The 16632-nt window shown below is 36.5% G+C and overlaps 1 protein-coding gene across 7 annotated transcripts in view; it reads left to right on the top strand.

Annotated features, from left to right (window-relative positions):
• Positions 1 to 16632, top strand: part of TASOR (transcription activation suppressor) — a 49212-nt gene that overhangs the window by 22778 nt on the left and 9802 nt on the right. For 4 of the 7 annotated variants that reach the window (XM_019947513.3, XM_019947511.3, XM_019947517.3 and 1 more), the window contains exons 12-17: positions 6391 to 6463; positions 6556 to 6627; positions 7678 to 8379; positions 10536 to 10942; positions 12462 to 12603; positions 13854 to 13913. In XM_019947513.3, coding sequence (XP_019803072.2) covers positions 6391 to 6463; positions 6556 to 6627; positions 7678 to 8379; positions 10536 to 10942; positions 12462 to 12603; positions 13854 to 13913 — 1456 coding nt within the window. The remainder of the gene's footprint in view (positions 1 to 6390; positions 6464 to 6555; positions 6628 to 7677; positions 8380 to 10535; positions 10943 to 12461; positions 12604 to 13853; positions 13914 to 16632) is intronic. The other 3 variants (XM_019947515.3, XM_019947512.3, XM_033865155.2) reach the window with 1 other exon arrangement.

Raw genomic sequence — 16632 nt, 5'->3', positions numbered from 1 at the left:
ATATGAATAATAAGTTGTTCCTGACCCATTTACTGAATAGTCCATCCTTTCTACACTAAGTCTTGATACCAGGTACGGCAAATTGCCCCACTTTTTTCATCCTTTTTGGAGTGTTCTGCTATTTGAGATTTAGCTTCCCCCCACCACCCCAATTTTAAGAATCAGCTTGATTTTTTCAAAAAAATTTTAGGATCAGCTTGTTAGCTCCTTACTCCCCTCCCCCACAAAAAAACCCTATTGGAATTTTAAAATTGGAATTGTATTAAATCTGTAGATCAAATTCGATACTGTCTTATCCATGACAAGATTATCTCTTTACTCCTTTAGGGTATTCTTTTAACAGAGTTTTATAATTTTCTGGATACAAGTCTTGCTCATTTTTTGTTAGTTTTATCCCCAGACATCTTATTTATTTATTTATTTTTTGTTGTAAACAGTATTTTCCATTTCAGTGCATTTTCTGTTTGTTGTGTATATAGAAATGTAATTGATATTTACATATTGATTTTATGTCAGATCAGTATATGAAATTTGAATAATTTGTTCAGTTTTGTATGTTATTTGGGATTACTATATAGATCTCATTATCTGGGAGCAACATTGTTTTGTTTTTTCCTCTCTAATCTAGGATCTTTAGTATGATGTTGAATAAAAGTGGTGATTGTAGGCGTTCTTGTCTTTTTTTATATATATAAATTTATTTATTTATATATTTTTGGCTGCGTTGGGTCTTCGTTGCTGCACGCGGGCTTTCTCTAGTTGCGGCGAGCGGGGGCTACTCTTTGTTGTGGTGCGCAGGCTTCTCACTGCAGTGGCTTCTCTTGATGAAGAGCATGGGCTCTAGGAACGCAGGCTCTAGAGCGTAGGCTCAGTAGTTGTGGCGCATGGGCTTAGTTGCTCCGTGGCATGTGGGATCTTCCCGGACCAGGGCTTGAACCCATGTCCCCTGCATTGGCAGGTGGATTCTTAACCACTGCGCCACCAGGGAGGTCCCATTCTTGTCTTCTTGATCTTCAAAAGAACATTTATAACATTAACCATTAGTAGGAAGTTTGTACTAGGTAAGAAGTTTGCTTTAGGTTTTTCATAATTAATCTTTATCATTTTAAATTTTTTCCTTCTTTATTTTTTAACCATGAATGGGTTTTGAATTTTATTGAATTCTTTTTTTTTTTTTTTTGTATTTATTGAGATGGTTACATGGTGTATTAGTCAGGTATCATCAGAGGAACAGAACCAGTTGGATATGCAGTTGATACTTTAACAGCATTGGTTTGTGCAAGTCCATTTGTATGCAAATTTTTTTCTGTAAATATGTACTACAGTACTACATGATCCGTGGTTGGTTTGATCTGCAGATGCAGAACCACAGATATGGTGGGCTGACTGTAAAGTTATAGATTTTCAGCTGCGTGGGGGTTCCTAATGCCCACATTGTTCAGGGGTCAGCTGTATACATATAGAAAGAAATCTATTATAAAGAATTGCCTTGCACAGTTATGGAGGCTGAAAAGTCCCAAGATTTGCAGTTGGCAAGCTGGGGACCCAGGAGACCTGATGGCATAGCTCCAGTCTGAATCCAGGTGTCTCAGGACCAGGAGACCTGATGTCTCCTGATGAAGTCTGGCAGGCTTGAGGCCAGGAAGAGCTGATATTTCACTTAGAGTTCAAATGCAGGAGAAAAACCAGTGACCCAGCTCAAAGGCAGGCAGGCAGGCAAGAAGAATTTCCCTTTACTCCAGGGAGGGTCAGCCTTTTGTTCTAATCAGACCTTCAACTGATAAGACTCACCCACATTGGAGAAGGCAGCCTGCTTTACTCTGTCTATCCACATGTATATATATTTAACTCATCCAAAAATACCTGCAGAAACATCCAGAATGAAGTTTGGCCAAATATCTGGACACCCTGTGTCCCAGTCAAGTTGACACATAAAATTTATCATCATGCATAGTATTTATCCTGTAAACTTAATAAGATGAATTATATTTATCTTTTTTCAGTATTAAACTGTTCCTGTGCTTCTGGCTTTAGAATACCTTCCCCCATTTTTTAAAAATACTTGGTTGGTTGTGTGAATGTTTTGTTTAGGAATTTTGTATCTGTGATGATGAGTGAGATCGACCTACAATTTTTCTTTCTCATATTGTCCTTATCTAGTTTTTATGGCAAGGTTATACTAGCTTCCCAGAATTGTAAGTGGTGTTTCCTCATTTTACAAAAGATGGATGTATATATGATGAAAGGAATCTATTCTTCGTATGTCGGGTAGCACTTAGCTGCAAAACTGTCTTTAAAATGTTTATGGGTTTATGATTCAAATTTTTTAATAGAAAACTGAGGTTTTCTATTTCTTCTCAGGTCAGTCTGGATATATTATGGGGTTTTTTGTTTCTTTAGGAAATTTTCCATTCTATGTTTTTAAATTTATTGAGCTAGAATTACTTTTATAGTTTTTTTAATAGCTGCTGTGAGTATTTTTGCAAGTAGTATTTTCGTTAGGCTGTCTCTTACTAGTACTTTTCACCAGAGGTTTCTTGATTTTATTCATCTTAAGAACCAAATTTTGGTTTTGATCCTTTGTACCTTTGTTTTCCTGTTTTATTAATTTCAGCTGTCAGTTTTAGTCTACTTGGGGGGCGGTGTTATTTAGCTGTTTCTGACTTACTATGTTAGAAAAATGGGCAGTGAACTTGAGTTCTAAGTACTACTTTAGCTGCATTCTACATGGGTTTTTTTTGTTTGTTTGTTTGTTTGTTTTGCGGTACTCGGGCCTCTCACTGTTGTGGCCTCTCCCGTTGCGGAGCACAGGCTCCAGCCGCGCAGGCTCAGCGGCCATGGCTCATGGGCCCAGCCACTCCGTGACATGTGGGATCTTCCCGGACCGGGGCACAAACCCATGTCCCCTGCATCGGCAGGCGGACTCTCAACCACTGCGCCACCAGGGAAGCCCTACATATTTTAATATGTGGTATTTTCATTATCATCCAGTTCTAAGTAATTTTTAGTTTCCATTATGATTTCCACTTTGTCATATGATGTACAGGTATATTTTCAAATTTCCAAATGTATGAGAACACTTTTTTCTTCTTCTAATTTAATTCCATTGAAATCAGAACAGGTAATTATTTGAAATTTATTGGGATTAAAAAAAACAAAACTCTGTGGTCAGTTTTTGTACATGCCCCCTCTATATTTGAGAAAAATGTGTTTTTTTTAAATGTTAAATCCTGGGGACATAATTCTGGGTTGACAGCTATTATCTCTTAGCACTTTGTATTTACTGTGATATCTTCTGGCTTCTATTTTTGTTGAGAGGTCCACTCTTAGTCTGATGATGTTTTCTTTGTAGATCATCTTTTTTTCTGGTTGTTTTTTCAGTTTTTTCTTTTTCTTTGGCGTTTTGCAGTTACATTAAATATATCTAGGTGTAGATTTCTTATTTATCTAGCTTGGTATATATTGTCTTCATATTTGTAGATTTATAGCTTTTTTTCTGGAGTATTGTTAGTCATTATCTCTGTGATTATGCTTCACTCTTTTTTGACTGCCTTTCTAGGACTCTGAAGCATCATGCTGTTCTCAGTGTCTGTTAACCTCTCTTGTGTTTTCTGTCTTATTCCTTTGTACTGCATTCTGAGTAATTTCATCATAGCTATCTTCTAGATTACAAATTCTGTCTTTAGTTGTGTCTAATTTGCTGTTGATTTTCGATTTCACAGAAAATATTTTTAATTTCTGAAAGCTATATTTGGTTCTTTTTGAGGTCTGCCTGACTTTTTTTTTAAAAAACAGATTCTTGTTAATTCTTTCAGAAAGACTTACTGAGTACCTGTTGTGTACCAGTGACTGTTCTAGGAGGTAGAGATTATATTCTGATGTTCCTTGCTATTTTTTAAAATTGCATCACCATTTTAGCCGTTTTAAAGTGTACAATTCTGTGGTTTTTACTAGATTTACAATGTTGTGCAACCATTACCACTTATCTTATTCCAGAATATTTTCATCACTCCAGAAGGAAACCTCATACCCACTAAGCATTCACTTCACATTCCTTCGTCCCCTCAGTCCCTGGCAACCACTAATCTCTTCTCTCTTATGGATTGGTCTATAGTGGACATTTTATATAAGTGGAATCATGCACTATGTAGCCTTTAGTGCCTTCTTTCACTTAGCATAATACTTTTAAGGTTCATCCTTGTTGTAGCATGTATCAGTACTTCATTTCATTTCACTGTATGGATAATGTCACATTTTATTTGCCATTCATCAGTTGGTTCCACTCTTTGACTATTAAGAATATTTCTACTGTGAATATTTGTATGACAGTTTCTGTGTGAACATGTTTTCAGTTCTGCCATATTATTTCTTTGAACATTTCATACCTGTTTTATATATTGCATCTTTTGATTCCAATCTGCAGCCCTTGGGTATTTGAATCTATTGTTTTTGCTGAATCTCTTAGGGTAGCTTATTTTCTCTGAAACTTGGTAATTTAAGATTGTGAGCTTAATATTTTACATTTTTAAAAATACTTTTTGTTTTCATACCATATTACCTGTAATGTTATCTGCAAAGCCAAAATAGTAGAATCAAGTAATATAAATCCACAGACTGGGCTAGTGTTGTTTTCTGAGGGAGAAGGAAACAGTAAGGGGTAATAAATAGAGGCATCAGTACAGAGTTCACAGGTGTTTCCTATTGCACAGGATTGAAAGTGTTTCTTTGGCTTAAAGCCACAGATATTACTGCTAGGGCTTCTGTCTGCCTGAGTGTTGTTTCTGGGTATAGATTCCCTGTGTTCCATGAGTCTCTGGGGACACTGAGTCCCCTTAGCGCACTAGGGTCTTTAGGCCACTAAGCCAGTCAGGTTAAAGAATCTGGTATTTGGAGTGGGTGAGAAGTTAAAATAATCTAATTGTTTTTTTTCTGAGCAACCACAAAACATGAAGCTCTTACTCATGTCTCCCAACTTTCTGTTCTGACAAATCAACAAGAGTTGGGCAAAATGTTAGAAGAGATATGATATATAAAACATTTTGGATGAAAGGGTTTGAGTCTGAAACAAAAATTTTGCAGATACATTGTCCACCTTACTTTTGGGTGTTCAAACAATGTTTTTATTAAGTGTAAATTGGTAGCGTAGTCACTTTAGTCCTTTACATTATTGGTTCTTACACAGACTTTGTTTACTGGAATTGTTTAAAAGGAATTTAGGTAGCACAAGTTTTCTTTCAGAATCCAGATATCCTTTTGTGTTTAGCTGCCATACTCAGCTCTTCCTTTACTTACCCTTTCTTTAATCCAAAAAATATTGTGAACTATTGCAGTAGTCTGTGAACTGAGTTCTTTGCATTACATTGTTCTCTTTCCTCCTGCAGTGCTATCAAGTTTCTTTGGGTTTTTTTTTTTAGGGAAACACTTCAGCTCAAAAGGGTATACTCTCGAGGGCATTTCTGGCTAACCTGGCATTCTTGTCTTTTTACAATCTAGCCCATGATCTTTCTTTCTAGACTTGTCTTACATGTTTCTCCTAGTCTCTCCTCACCCTTGGCCAGTCGTAAGTACTCTGATGCCTGCAAACTGTCCATTATGTTATAACTCTGCCCTTTGTTCATGACGTTGCCTCTATTGAAATGTCTTTCCCACAACTTTAGGCTCTTGGCAATGTAGCCATCCTTCAAAATCCACCTCCCATATTCTCTCAATGTGTTTTCCAACCATAGACTAACTGTATTTTTTCCTTTCTGTTGCTTTGTAAATCTTTTAAAGACCTTTCCTGTCTTATCTAATTATTAATATTTCTTGTGTTACTTTCTCCACCCAATTATAACCTTCTTTTGATCAAAGGATCTTGTGCTGCTTGTCTTTCAAGTTATCTCTGGTAAGGCAAATTGCCTTACGTGTGAAAGATGTTCATTAAATATGTGAAGAATTAGATTACAGCAACACATTTCATTTGAGATTAGCCTGAACTCTTGAAAGGTAGCATTTGTGTCATACTTGTTTTGTATCTCCAACATCCAGCACACCACCTTGGCAATTAAAAACATGTCTTTTGAATTGCTGAGGAAAATATTTGAAGTTTTTGTTTGGTTCTTGTATTTTAGCTTCAAGGAAAAATCAACAAGTTGATTTAATAGGAGAATTCTTTCAGTAATATTTTCTCATTAAAATTATGAAAACTAAGGCTTTCTTAATTGATTGGAATCCTGTTAATGAGCAGAGGGTTGGTGGAAAGAGTTTTTTAGCTAATTCAGTAGCAGTACTTTTCCTAAAAAGATGATCAGAAACTTTTTGCTTTCCTTATAATTAGTAGAAACTGCTATGTTTCTGCCTTATGGTGAATAATAATGCAAATTCAACTTCTTCCCTCTTCCAAAAATGTAGGTTCTTGTTAAACCTTTGGGAGACCGAGGATACCTTTTTCTTCTCTCTCCTTGTCAAATGGTTTCTCCATATGGTAGGTGATCTTCTCTTTAATTTTTATAATTCTCCTTTAACTTTTTAAAAGTTAAAATATATTGCTAATGAATTTCACTTTTGTTTTTTTAGAACATCATACTGCTAAGTCTCGAGTCTTACATGCTTTGTTTCTATTTCAAGAACCTAGAGGCATAGTTACTTGTAAGTTCTTTGAATATCTAAATCCATTTACATATAGATACCGACATTTTATTGAAAATTTCCAGATAACTCACTAAGCATTTTGTCTTTCTTACGTCATGTTTTGGGAGATAATGGGGGTATTAAGAGGTGTTAGCAATATAAAACACAAATTATATGACTTGTTTTTTTAACTATGAAAAATTATCTGGTTTTTGTCAGTGTTTTCACTAAGTAAATGTTGATTGTAATTGTTACAGTATTATAGCTTAGTTTTTCAGGGTTTCTATTATATGTTTTTTTTTTTGAGCTTAGTTCATTTTTGTATTCACATTTTAGTGACTAAGTGCATCATGTGCTAGGTTAAATATTAGGCCATTCACAATAAGAATTTTCATACTGTTTTAGAGAACACCATTTCTATTCACCATTTCTAAGAATGAACTTTAATGCTGTCTTAAGGTAAAGTTCTCACTGTTAGGTTAAAAATGAAATTCTCAGGAATTCCCTGGTGGTCCAGTGGTTAGGATTCCATGCTTTCAGTTTCGAGGGCTCGGGTTCAGTCCCTGGTCGGGGGAACTAAGATCCCTCAAGCGGCGTGGCACGGCCAAAAAAAAATGAGATTCTCAGTGGTAGGCATTCAGTGCCTACATATCTGCTTACGGGGATAGAGAGATAGAGATAAAGTTGTTACAACAGGAAGGAGTGACATTACTGTCATTTGCTGGACGGTCTTGCTAGGAGCCTGAGGTCTTTATTTCTCCTTACATTTTCCTTGCCACCAGTTGATGCCTAGGGACATGAAGAAGATCTTCAACGGGCAGGTGTTTTTCCCTTTAAAAATATGTTCTGCAGTTTTCATGTTTTAATTTCTTATTGGCCCATTTTAGGCTCCTGGGCTTAGAAGCATGCTATTCATATATCCCTATATAACATATATGTATTAGGGTACATACTGGTTTGGTCCACCATTAATGTATGGATGTTGTTACATTGCTTTGACAATATGTAGATCTGTACTTGACTAATTTCTTGATTGCTAACATGGTTTGCTTTTTTGTTTGTTTACAGCACAGAAAGGTTCAACCAGTGCAGCACCACAGGAGAGACGTGAGAGCATACCAGATGTATTAAAAATAACTCAATTTTTACAGTTTGCTTTGATTCAGTGTCGAAAGGAATTCAAAAATATAAATACTATAAATTTTCATTCTGTTGTTGAAAAGTATGTAAGTGAATTTTTTAAGCGAGGTTTTGGTTCAGGTAAACGAGAGTTTATCATGTTTCCATATGATTCACGATTAGATGATAAAAAATTTTTATATTCAGCTCCAAGAAATAAATCCCATATTGATAATTGTTTGCATACCTATATTTTTCGGCCTGAAATGTATCAGTTACCTATTTATAAATTAAAAGAGCTATTTGAAGAAAATAGAAAACTTCAACAGTTTAGTCCACTTTCAGATTATGAAGGCCAAGAAGAAGAAATGAATGGTACAAAAATGAAATTCGGAAAACGAAATAACTCAAGGGGTGAAACTATTACACCTGGAAAGCAGAAGTCATCTCACTCTTTGGATTATGATAAGGATAGAGTCAAAGAATTGATTAATTTAATTCAGTGTAGGAAAAAAAATGTGGGTGGGGACTCAGACAAAGAAGATATGAGAAGCAAAACTGTCTTGAAGAGGAAGCTTGAGGATCTACCTGAAAATATGAGAAAGCTCGCCAAAACCAGTAATTTATCTGAAAATTGCCATCTGTATGAAGGTAAAATATCAGAATTGTTTTTATATAGTATAAAAGTAACAACCAAAAACATAGTAAAATAGTTCTGTCCTTTCTCCTCATACAAGGGTTTGCTAATTATAGCCTGAGAGCCAATCTAGGCAGTCCCCTGTTTTTATAAAGGAACTTTTGCTGCCAATCTCAGCTTCTGTATTCGTTTTTCAAGGCTTTGTTAAAGACTGGCCACGTCCAGCCTGGGTAGCCATGTTTCCCACTCTCCTTGGTTAAGGCACTTTTCTCAGAACATGTCATGGTCAGCCCTTTACTTCTTTCTTTTTTCCTGAAGCATCTTTCATTTCTCTCAAGGCTCATATCTTTGCAGTTCATAACCCTCCTTAGCTTTCTGGCTGTTCTCCTCCTTGATGGTTTTCATCTCCTTTAGCTTATGCTGGATTTCTGCTCTGTGCTGAACCTGACGGTGCTTACTGATCCATACTGTCTAATACTGTTGACCTGTGTCCTGAGAGTTAAGTGCTTACTATGTGCTAGCTGCTTTACATGTATGGACTCATTTAGTTCTTGATTGGTAGACATTATTATCCTTATTTTACAGATGAGGAAGCCATCTCAGAGAAGTTAAATAATTTTACCTAAAGTTATGAGTTCACTGATCCATGTTTGAACTCACTTCTGACTAACTCCAAACATTGTTCCTAAAGTCAGCTATATTTCCTAGCACTGAACACATAATAGGCAAGGTACTTAAATTTTGGCACCATTTTAGCTGATAATTGGCAAATTTGTATGTGTGAAAAAATATTTGTGGGTGGAAATCGGGCTTTATCAGTAATTAAAATGGTGGGAAAGCTATGCTGGTTATAATAGACCAAAGGAGAAATGGGGCAGGGGAAAAGGGGTAGATAGGTTAAAGTAGAACTAGTGATAGTCAGAGTTGCATATCTAGGTGTTCCTCACTTGTGTTTGTTTCTTATCATTTTGCACACTTTATTTCTGATCCTGAAAGTAGAGATTTAAAGGTTAGATTCTAACTTTTAAAACATTCTGATCTTGATTTGGTGGTGAGCCCACTCATTAAGAGGTAGCCTTCTGTCTCCCCTACTGCGTTTAACATCAACTTTTTAAAGTATGAATTATATACAATGTACTCATTTTAAGTGCACAGTCTAATGAGTTTTTTTATAGCTGTGTTACCACTACTCCAATATATAGGACATTTTTCATTACCCCCAAATGTTGCCTTGTTCTTCTTTGTAGTTTATCTCATTCCACTCCACCGCTGATCTGCTTTCTGTCTCTATAGATTATTTTGCCTTCTCTATAATTTCATATAATTAGAATCATACAGTATGTACCCTGTTGTTTCTAACTTTTTTTTTGCCTGTGGTACATATACACTACCTAAATCGGAATCCTGATATCTACCCTGGCTCTACCCTCCTTCAGCATTAAAGCACATGCCTTTCTGAATGTCTCCTCCCTTTGCAAGTTTTTAAATATACTGGTGGTGCAGATAACCCAGATTTATACCTGCTTGGAGCCATGTCTAACATGTTTTCTCTCATAGTCCTTTTTGTTCTTAGTGCAAGATTGGTGTAGATTTCTTTGGGGTGATTTTGTATCTCTAATATCTCAGCTTTGTTATGAATTAAGTAATCTAGTCATTTAAGATAAAGCTTAGATTATGAAAAGGTTAGCCAGTATTTTATGTACAGAATGGGAGAGATCAAAATCAGATAAAAGCATGGGTTTTTGTTGTTTTTATATTTTTAGAAGATTTAAGAGTAATCTGCATACCCTTCTCTAACATTTTGCAAAATAGTTGTGTAGGTATTTTTCTGTTGTCAAGTACCTCACTGATTTTAGGATTTTGGTGATAGAGTTTAAGGTAACTACAGTACAGTTATTTATATATATTATCCATATTACCAACATAATATTTGAGCTCATTTTTAATAGAATTTTCAAATTATGATGAAAATAAACCTTCATTTAATGGGAATTTTGACCTGTGTGCAAAATTTTAGAACCAGTCATATTTGGAAAGTAAGGGACGGATATACCTGTAAACTCTAGGCAGGTGGTTTGATTGAGTTCCTGCCTATAAATGTTATATGATAATTAATTTTTATGCTTGCCTTCCAGACTTTAAGAGATGTCTCTTTCTCTTTTCCCTTCAGAGTCTCCACAGCCTGTTGGCTCACTTGGGCATGATGCTGACTTGAGACGGCAGCAGCAGGATACCTCTAACTCTAGCATTGCTGACATCCATAGGTTGTTTAATTGGCTATCAGAAACACTAGCAAATGCACGTCATTCTGATGCATCCCTGACAGACACAGTCAACAAGGCCTTAGGATTGAGCTCTGATGGTGCCTATGAAGAGATGAGGCAAAAGCATGAATATGAGTTGAACTCTACCCTGGATAAGAAAGAATATGAGCAGCCTACTGGTGTAAAAATGGAAAGTGCACATTTTAAGGATACTCAGAGCCCACTGCTAGAAGTTGATACATCATCTTTAAAGTATCCTCTTGCTGTTTCTACCAGTGAAGTAGGCACTGACCATAAACTACATTTGAAAGAAGTAAGCCTATATCTATTGGTTATCTTTGTTTGCTTTTGTGAATGTGTGTATGAAAGGGAGGATGTGGGGGGAATTCCCTGGTGGCCCAGTGGTTAGGACTCTGCGCTTCCATTGCAGGGGGCCACGGGTTTGATCCCTGGTCAGGGAACTAAGATCGCACATGCTGCATGGCACAGCCAAAAAATTTTTTTAAGAATTAAAAAAAAAAGGGTGAATGTGCTTGTTTTTCCTTTTCACAAAGAAATGATACACATTTCAGTAATGCTGTCTGTGCAGGATAGTATTTCTAAGTTATTCCTTGTTACACAGAGATAAACGCAGAAGTGTTTTCCTTCCTGCTCATAAGCTTTATGTGTAGTCTGAAATTTACCATTGTGTTAAAGTGAAGGCTGGACCATCTATTTGTCAGGAATGGCTTACTGAGTTAATTCTCTATCATTTCATAATAAAATTGAGTCCTCAAAACACTGGCTTTCTGCTGGCAGTACCAGAACCCATAGGTGAGGCAGATGAGGTGACCAAAGTCAGTGTACCAGTTAGAAACAAGGTTAAATACTTTGTATTTCTCATGCAATGGAAAATGAGTGGCCTTTAGGATTACCTCTGAGGTAACCCTCAGCCATGCTTGACAGGGCATCCAGTTTATGATAGGTGCTTAGAGTACTGATATCTAGCTGAGAAGTAGCCTAATCTCCCCAGCTCCCCCCTTCCCAAGAAGTGGTTGCATCACTTGGGGAGCTGTACCAGGATGGCACCATGTTCCTAAAAACTTGTTCCTAATTTACCTTCTTCCATTTTTCTCTTCCCTGTCTTTGAGTAAAAGTCATATGCATCATGGGACTTCTGTGGCTGTCCAGTGGTTAAGACTCTGCTTCCACTGCAGGGGGCACGGGTTCGATCCCTGATCAGGGAACTAAGATCCTGTATGCTACGTGGCTCAGCCAAAAGAAAAAAAATTTTTTTAAAGTCATATGCATGTCCCCAGGCTTCCTACATGTAGTTTGGGGATATTTATTTTATGGGGAGGATGAAGACAGGGATCTCAGTTGGAGGCATGTGTAAGGTAGGCACTAAGAAACTAACCTATATTGTTACCATTTCCTGACATATTTAAAACTCTAAATTGTGTTGATGGGGGCATGGACCAAACCCAGCCCACTGCCTATTTTTGTAACTAAAATTTGATTGGAACACAGTCATGCCCATTCATTTAGGTATTGCTTATGGCTGCTTTTGCATTTCAATGGCAGAGCTGAGTATCTGGCCTGCAAAGCCTAAAATATTGGGTGCTTTACTGAAAAAGTTTACCAACCTCTGCTGTAAATCAAACAATTACGTTTTGAGAGAAAAAATTATGTTCTAGTTTGAGATTAGAGCATTATAACTTCACCATGTTGATTTTACTTGCTTGTAATGTTCAGGTTGAAGTTTGTAAATTTGCTGTGAAAAAATAGTTGTTTTTTCTTGACATTAAAATTAATTAAAAAGAAAGGTATTGAATCTGTACTCTAATTTTTAGGATCCAAATTTAATTAGCATGAGTAATTTTGAAGATTGCAGTTTGTGTCCCACTGTTCCCATTGAACATGGATTCCGTAGACAATCTAAGTCAAATAATGTTGAAGAGACTGAAATACATTGGAAACTGATTCCAATTACAGGTAAGAACAAGTATACTGGGACTTAGGTTTGCTTGGTTTTACTTAGGGACCAGTTTCCTGAAGGGTTTTGTCTTTTCTAGATTCCACTCTTGGGTCTTGCTTGGCTCTGACATCTTCGGTATCTTATTTTTGAGCAATGTGATATTCATCATTGAGTGTTGCTGTTCTTGGTCAGTATCTGCAAAAGAGCCTATTAAAAACAGAGGGATTTAAAATATCCTTACTCTCCCGATGGAGTTGAACATGCAACTTGCAAATGAAAATTGTTATCAGAAATTGGGTTTCTAATAAGGTGAGGTAGCTGCAGAGATGAAATGAGGGTCTTTGGGCAGCCAATTATATGCTGTCTTCTCAAATTATTAAACTTCACAAGCTGTCGTCTAAGAAGTGGTCATGTTAAGGTTCATCTGTTTGAAAGAAATTTGAGTTCTTAATATTGGAGAATTTGAGAGAAATTGGATCATTGTAGAGAATGGCCTGAAATGATTAAATGTAAATATCCCTAGAAAACTTATTGAACCATGAGGCAAGAATATAGTTTAGCAGATGTTGAAAGATCATTTTGCAGTATTCTAATTTCTCTGTACAAACACATACACACACATATGCAGATACTGTTAATATTCCAAGTTCTTATTCATCTTCGTTAGCTAAGCATTTGGGGAAATATTTCCAGGGCACATCTTTTCCATTCCTAGATCTTTATTTAACCTTTAAAAAGGAAAACAAACAGTTTTTGCTAGAAAGTCGACTGAAATATACTTTCTAGCTTGTGACCTAGAAGCTACTGAGACCTCCAAGGACTCTGCAAAGAATTTCTAAAACTTGATGAGTTTCCATGGGCTTCAGCACCATTCTCTACTTAGTACCTTATCAGAGAGGGCAAGAGGCCTAGAAGTGATCGTAGAGCGGCAGCTGGTACTCCTGACCTGGAGAAGTTGGCTTGAGTTGGAAAAACAGAATAGGGGAGTAGTCTGTACAAGGTGATTATCCTAACCTTCCTCATTTAGACACCTTCATAGCTGGTTTCAGAGCCATTTGAAGGCACAACATCTAGGTGTTGATATTCCATCATCGCCTGAATGGAAAGGGAAGCAACTTCCCATTTCTTAATGACCCTTCAGGATTATTTTAGGCAGAAGAGGGAATACTTGAATTTGTTAGCATTTGGGGTTATCTGAAAGGTGCTTTAAAAGGTTGTCACCAGTACCTGAAGAGAGTCTACGAATCTAATGGATGCTTTCCCTCAGGAGGGAATGCAAGAAGCCCAGAAGACCAGCTGGGGAAACATGGTGAGAAACAAACACCAGGTGAGAAGGCTCTCTTTGCTTTTCCTCCCAATGTGCCCTTCTTCAGAATTGCTACTTGCAGTTCTGGTCCTCTATCTGGAGGGCATCAGTTTAAGTCTGTTAATTACAGAAAATTTGGACAATATCATATTTGTATTTAAATCATTAATTGATTTATATCAAATATTCTTATACAAAGAATGTATTCAAGGGAGTCACTGAATATTCATAGAGATTAAGTTTTTTTGACCTACAGTAGATTCTGTCTGATATGATGACTTGGGAAGACCAGAATATTTTTCTTAATCCATTTCTACAGGACATCTTACAAGAAGCAGTCTTCGAGTTTCTCTTAAATTTAAAAAATACGAGGAGGTGAGGCCATGTATCATTTAGGTACATTATTCCTAATCTTGAATTTTTTTGACTCAATTCTTCTTTTGCTAATTGTAAAGCTAATTTCTGCAGATAGTCTTAAGAGATTAGGAAACTTTCGGATTCCAGAAACATTTATAGATATTACTGATTAGCTAGTTGTAGTAGGTGCCTAGAAGACAGTCTCTTTTGTCTAAACTCAAGTCAATTCAGCATCCCTGCAGATGGCCATAGGCAGATTCTTCTTGGTTGGAGTTTGGTCTGCGTCTTTTTTGTTTCCATTTCATTTTGTCTTACTCCTTCAGAAATCTTGTGGTGGTGTTTTTTTTTAATTCGGAAGAAAAGCTAAATGACTAATTTTAGTAGATCTTTATGGTTATTCCTCTCTTTTGGGAATTAAGAAAAACTTTGAGTTAATAGTTTTCTTCAAGATGATCTTTCTCTCCTCCTAGGAAAAGACGATTGAAAAAAACAAAGCAGGAAGAACAGATATATTGATATGACATACAGGAAAGTGCATAAATCTTCAGTAGACAGCTTGATGAATTCTTACATATGTAAACACTTAGGTGACCACCACCCAAATCAAGATGTAGAACATTTTCAGTACCCCAGCAGGTCGTCTTCTGCATCCTCCCAGTCAGTATTCTTCCTGCCCCAAACCGTAACCACTAATCTGACTTCTTTTGCTATACATTAGTTTTTACCTACTCTTGAATTTAAGATAGATGGAACCTACTACATATGTCCTCTTTTGGTTTTGGCTCTTTCACACAACAATATGTCTAAGATTCATGTAAGTTTTGCTTCTATCAGTGATTCTTTCTCATTGGGAGAATCAGGTATCTTGTTTATGCTTCATAATGCTCCATCAGCATCTGCAGTCTTTATTTGGCATACCATCTTCATATTTTGTGGTTAAAAGTATAAAAATCCAAGTGATGCTACTTTTCGAGAACTCGCCACTCCCCTTGCATTTAAAAGTCAAAGTACCACAATGCCTGAATGATAGTAGAAAACATGTATTATTATAGATATTGATATATGTTTCTTTTAAATCATTTATTGAAGACATTTTAAAAATAATAAAGTTGTCTATCTTAATAATAAAAATTATATGGGGGAAATCTGTACAAAGTAAAATTAGATGGTGATCATTTGCATTTTCAAAAGGGATTTGGTTTAGAGTTTTTTAATATGGAAAATTTCCCATGTTGATTTAAGTTATATTTCAGCTTAAAAACATTTCCTTTATCTGTAGCCCTTCAGGAATAAGCTTACTGGGAGACTTCCCTGGTGGTCCAGTGGTTAAGACTCCACACTTCCACTGCAGGGGGCACGGGTTCGATCCCTGGTTGGGGAACTAAGATCCCGCATGCCTCATGGTGCAGTTACTTAAAAAAAAATTTTTTTTAGAAAAAAAAATTTAGGAATAACTTTATTGGTCTCAACTATAGCTGAGATATTTGGGAGAATGTATTCAAGTATTTTTAATAACAAACCACTCAGAAGTTTTAAAATTACACGTGGTCCTTCCCAACTCATTTGTTTTACAAGATGCAAGTAAGACATTTTATCTGAATAAATCAGATATTTGACATGGTACATAATTCAAGAAATACAAAACTACTTCAAAAAATAAGTCTTCCACCCCTAGGCCAGACACTTAGTTTCACCCCATTGATCAACCTCTGTTACAGATTTTATTTTTTTCGTGGTGGTGTTTTTTTTTTGGCCACGCTGCACAACTTGCAGGATCTTAGTTCCCCGACCAGGGATTGAACTTGAGCTCCAGCAGTAAGAGCGCCAAGTCCCAACCACTGGACCGCCAGGGAGTTCCCTGTTACAGATTTCTTATGTACTCATGCTGACATTTCACATGTGCACTAAACCCCATGTTGCAGATTTACGAAGGGCATTCAGTATTCCTGAATTATTTTATGGAAGTTGAATTTTCTGGTTTATCAATTTTATACAGTTGTAATTCTTACCCTGGTACATTGGATATTTTGCTCCCCTTCTCTTCTTTGACCTACAGACCTACTGTATGGTCTTACCATGCTGACAGGTGCCTTTGCAGTACTTAATGGGTGCAGTGGTTCATGGTAACCGCTGGGGTTGGTAGCAAAATGTTATAACCTAAATGCTGCTTAGGCTGTTTAAACCTTTGGAAAAGTGTGAGTGTAGGGAAAATCAAAACTGAATTTTTTGTAGAGAGGGGTTACACTGCTATACCTGGGTGCAGACTTGAATAGGGAGTTCACTATACCTTAAAAGTACTATAGTTTTGAAAACTATACCTATGTGTGGACTTTCTGATCTAGAGGTAACATTTTATATACTACAACAGCAATTTGTTAGGGAA

Source organism: Tursiops truncatus, chromosome 10 (genome assembly GCF_011762595.2).
Source record: "Tursiops truncatus isolate mTurTru1 chromosome 10, mTurTru1.mat.Y, whole genome shotgun sequence".
NCBI lineage: Eukaryota > Metazoa > Chordata > Mammalia > Artiodactyla > Delphinidae > Tursiops > Tursiops truncatus.
Note: the sequence above shows the minus strand (reverse complement) of the source record. Positions and strands in the feature narration are given on the sequence as shown.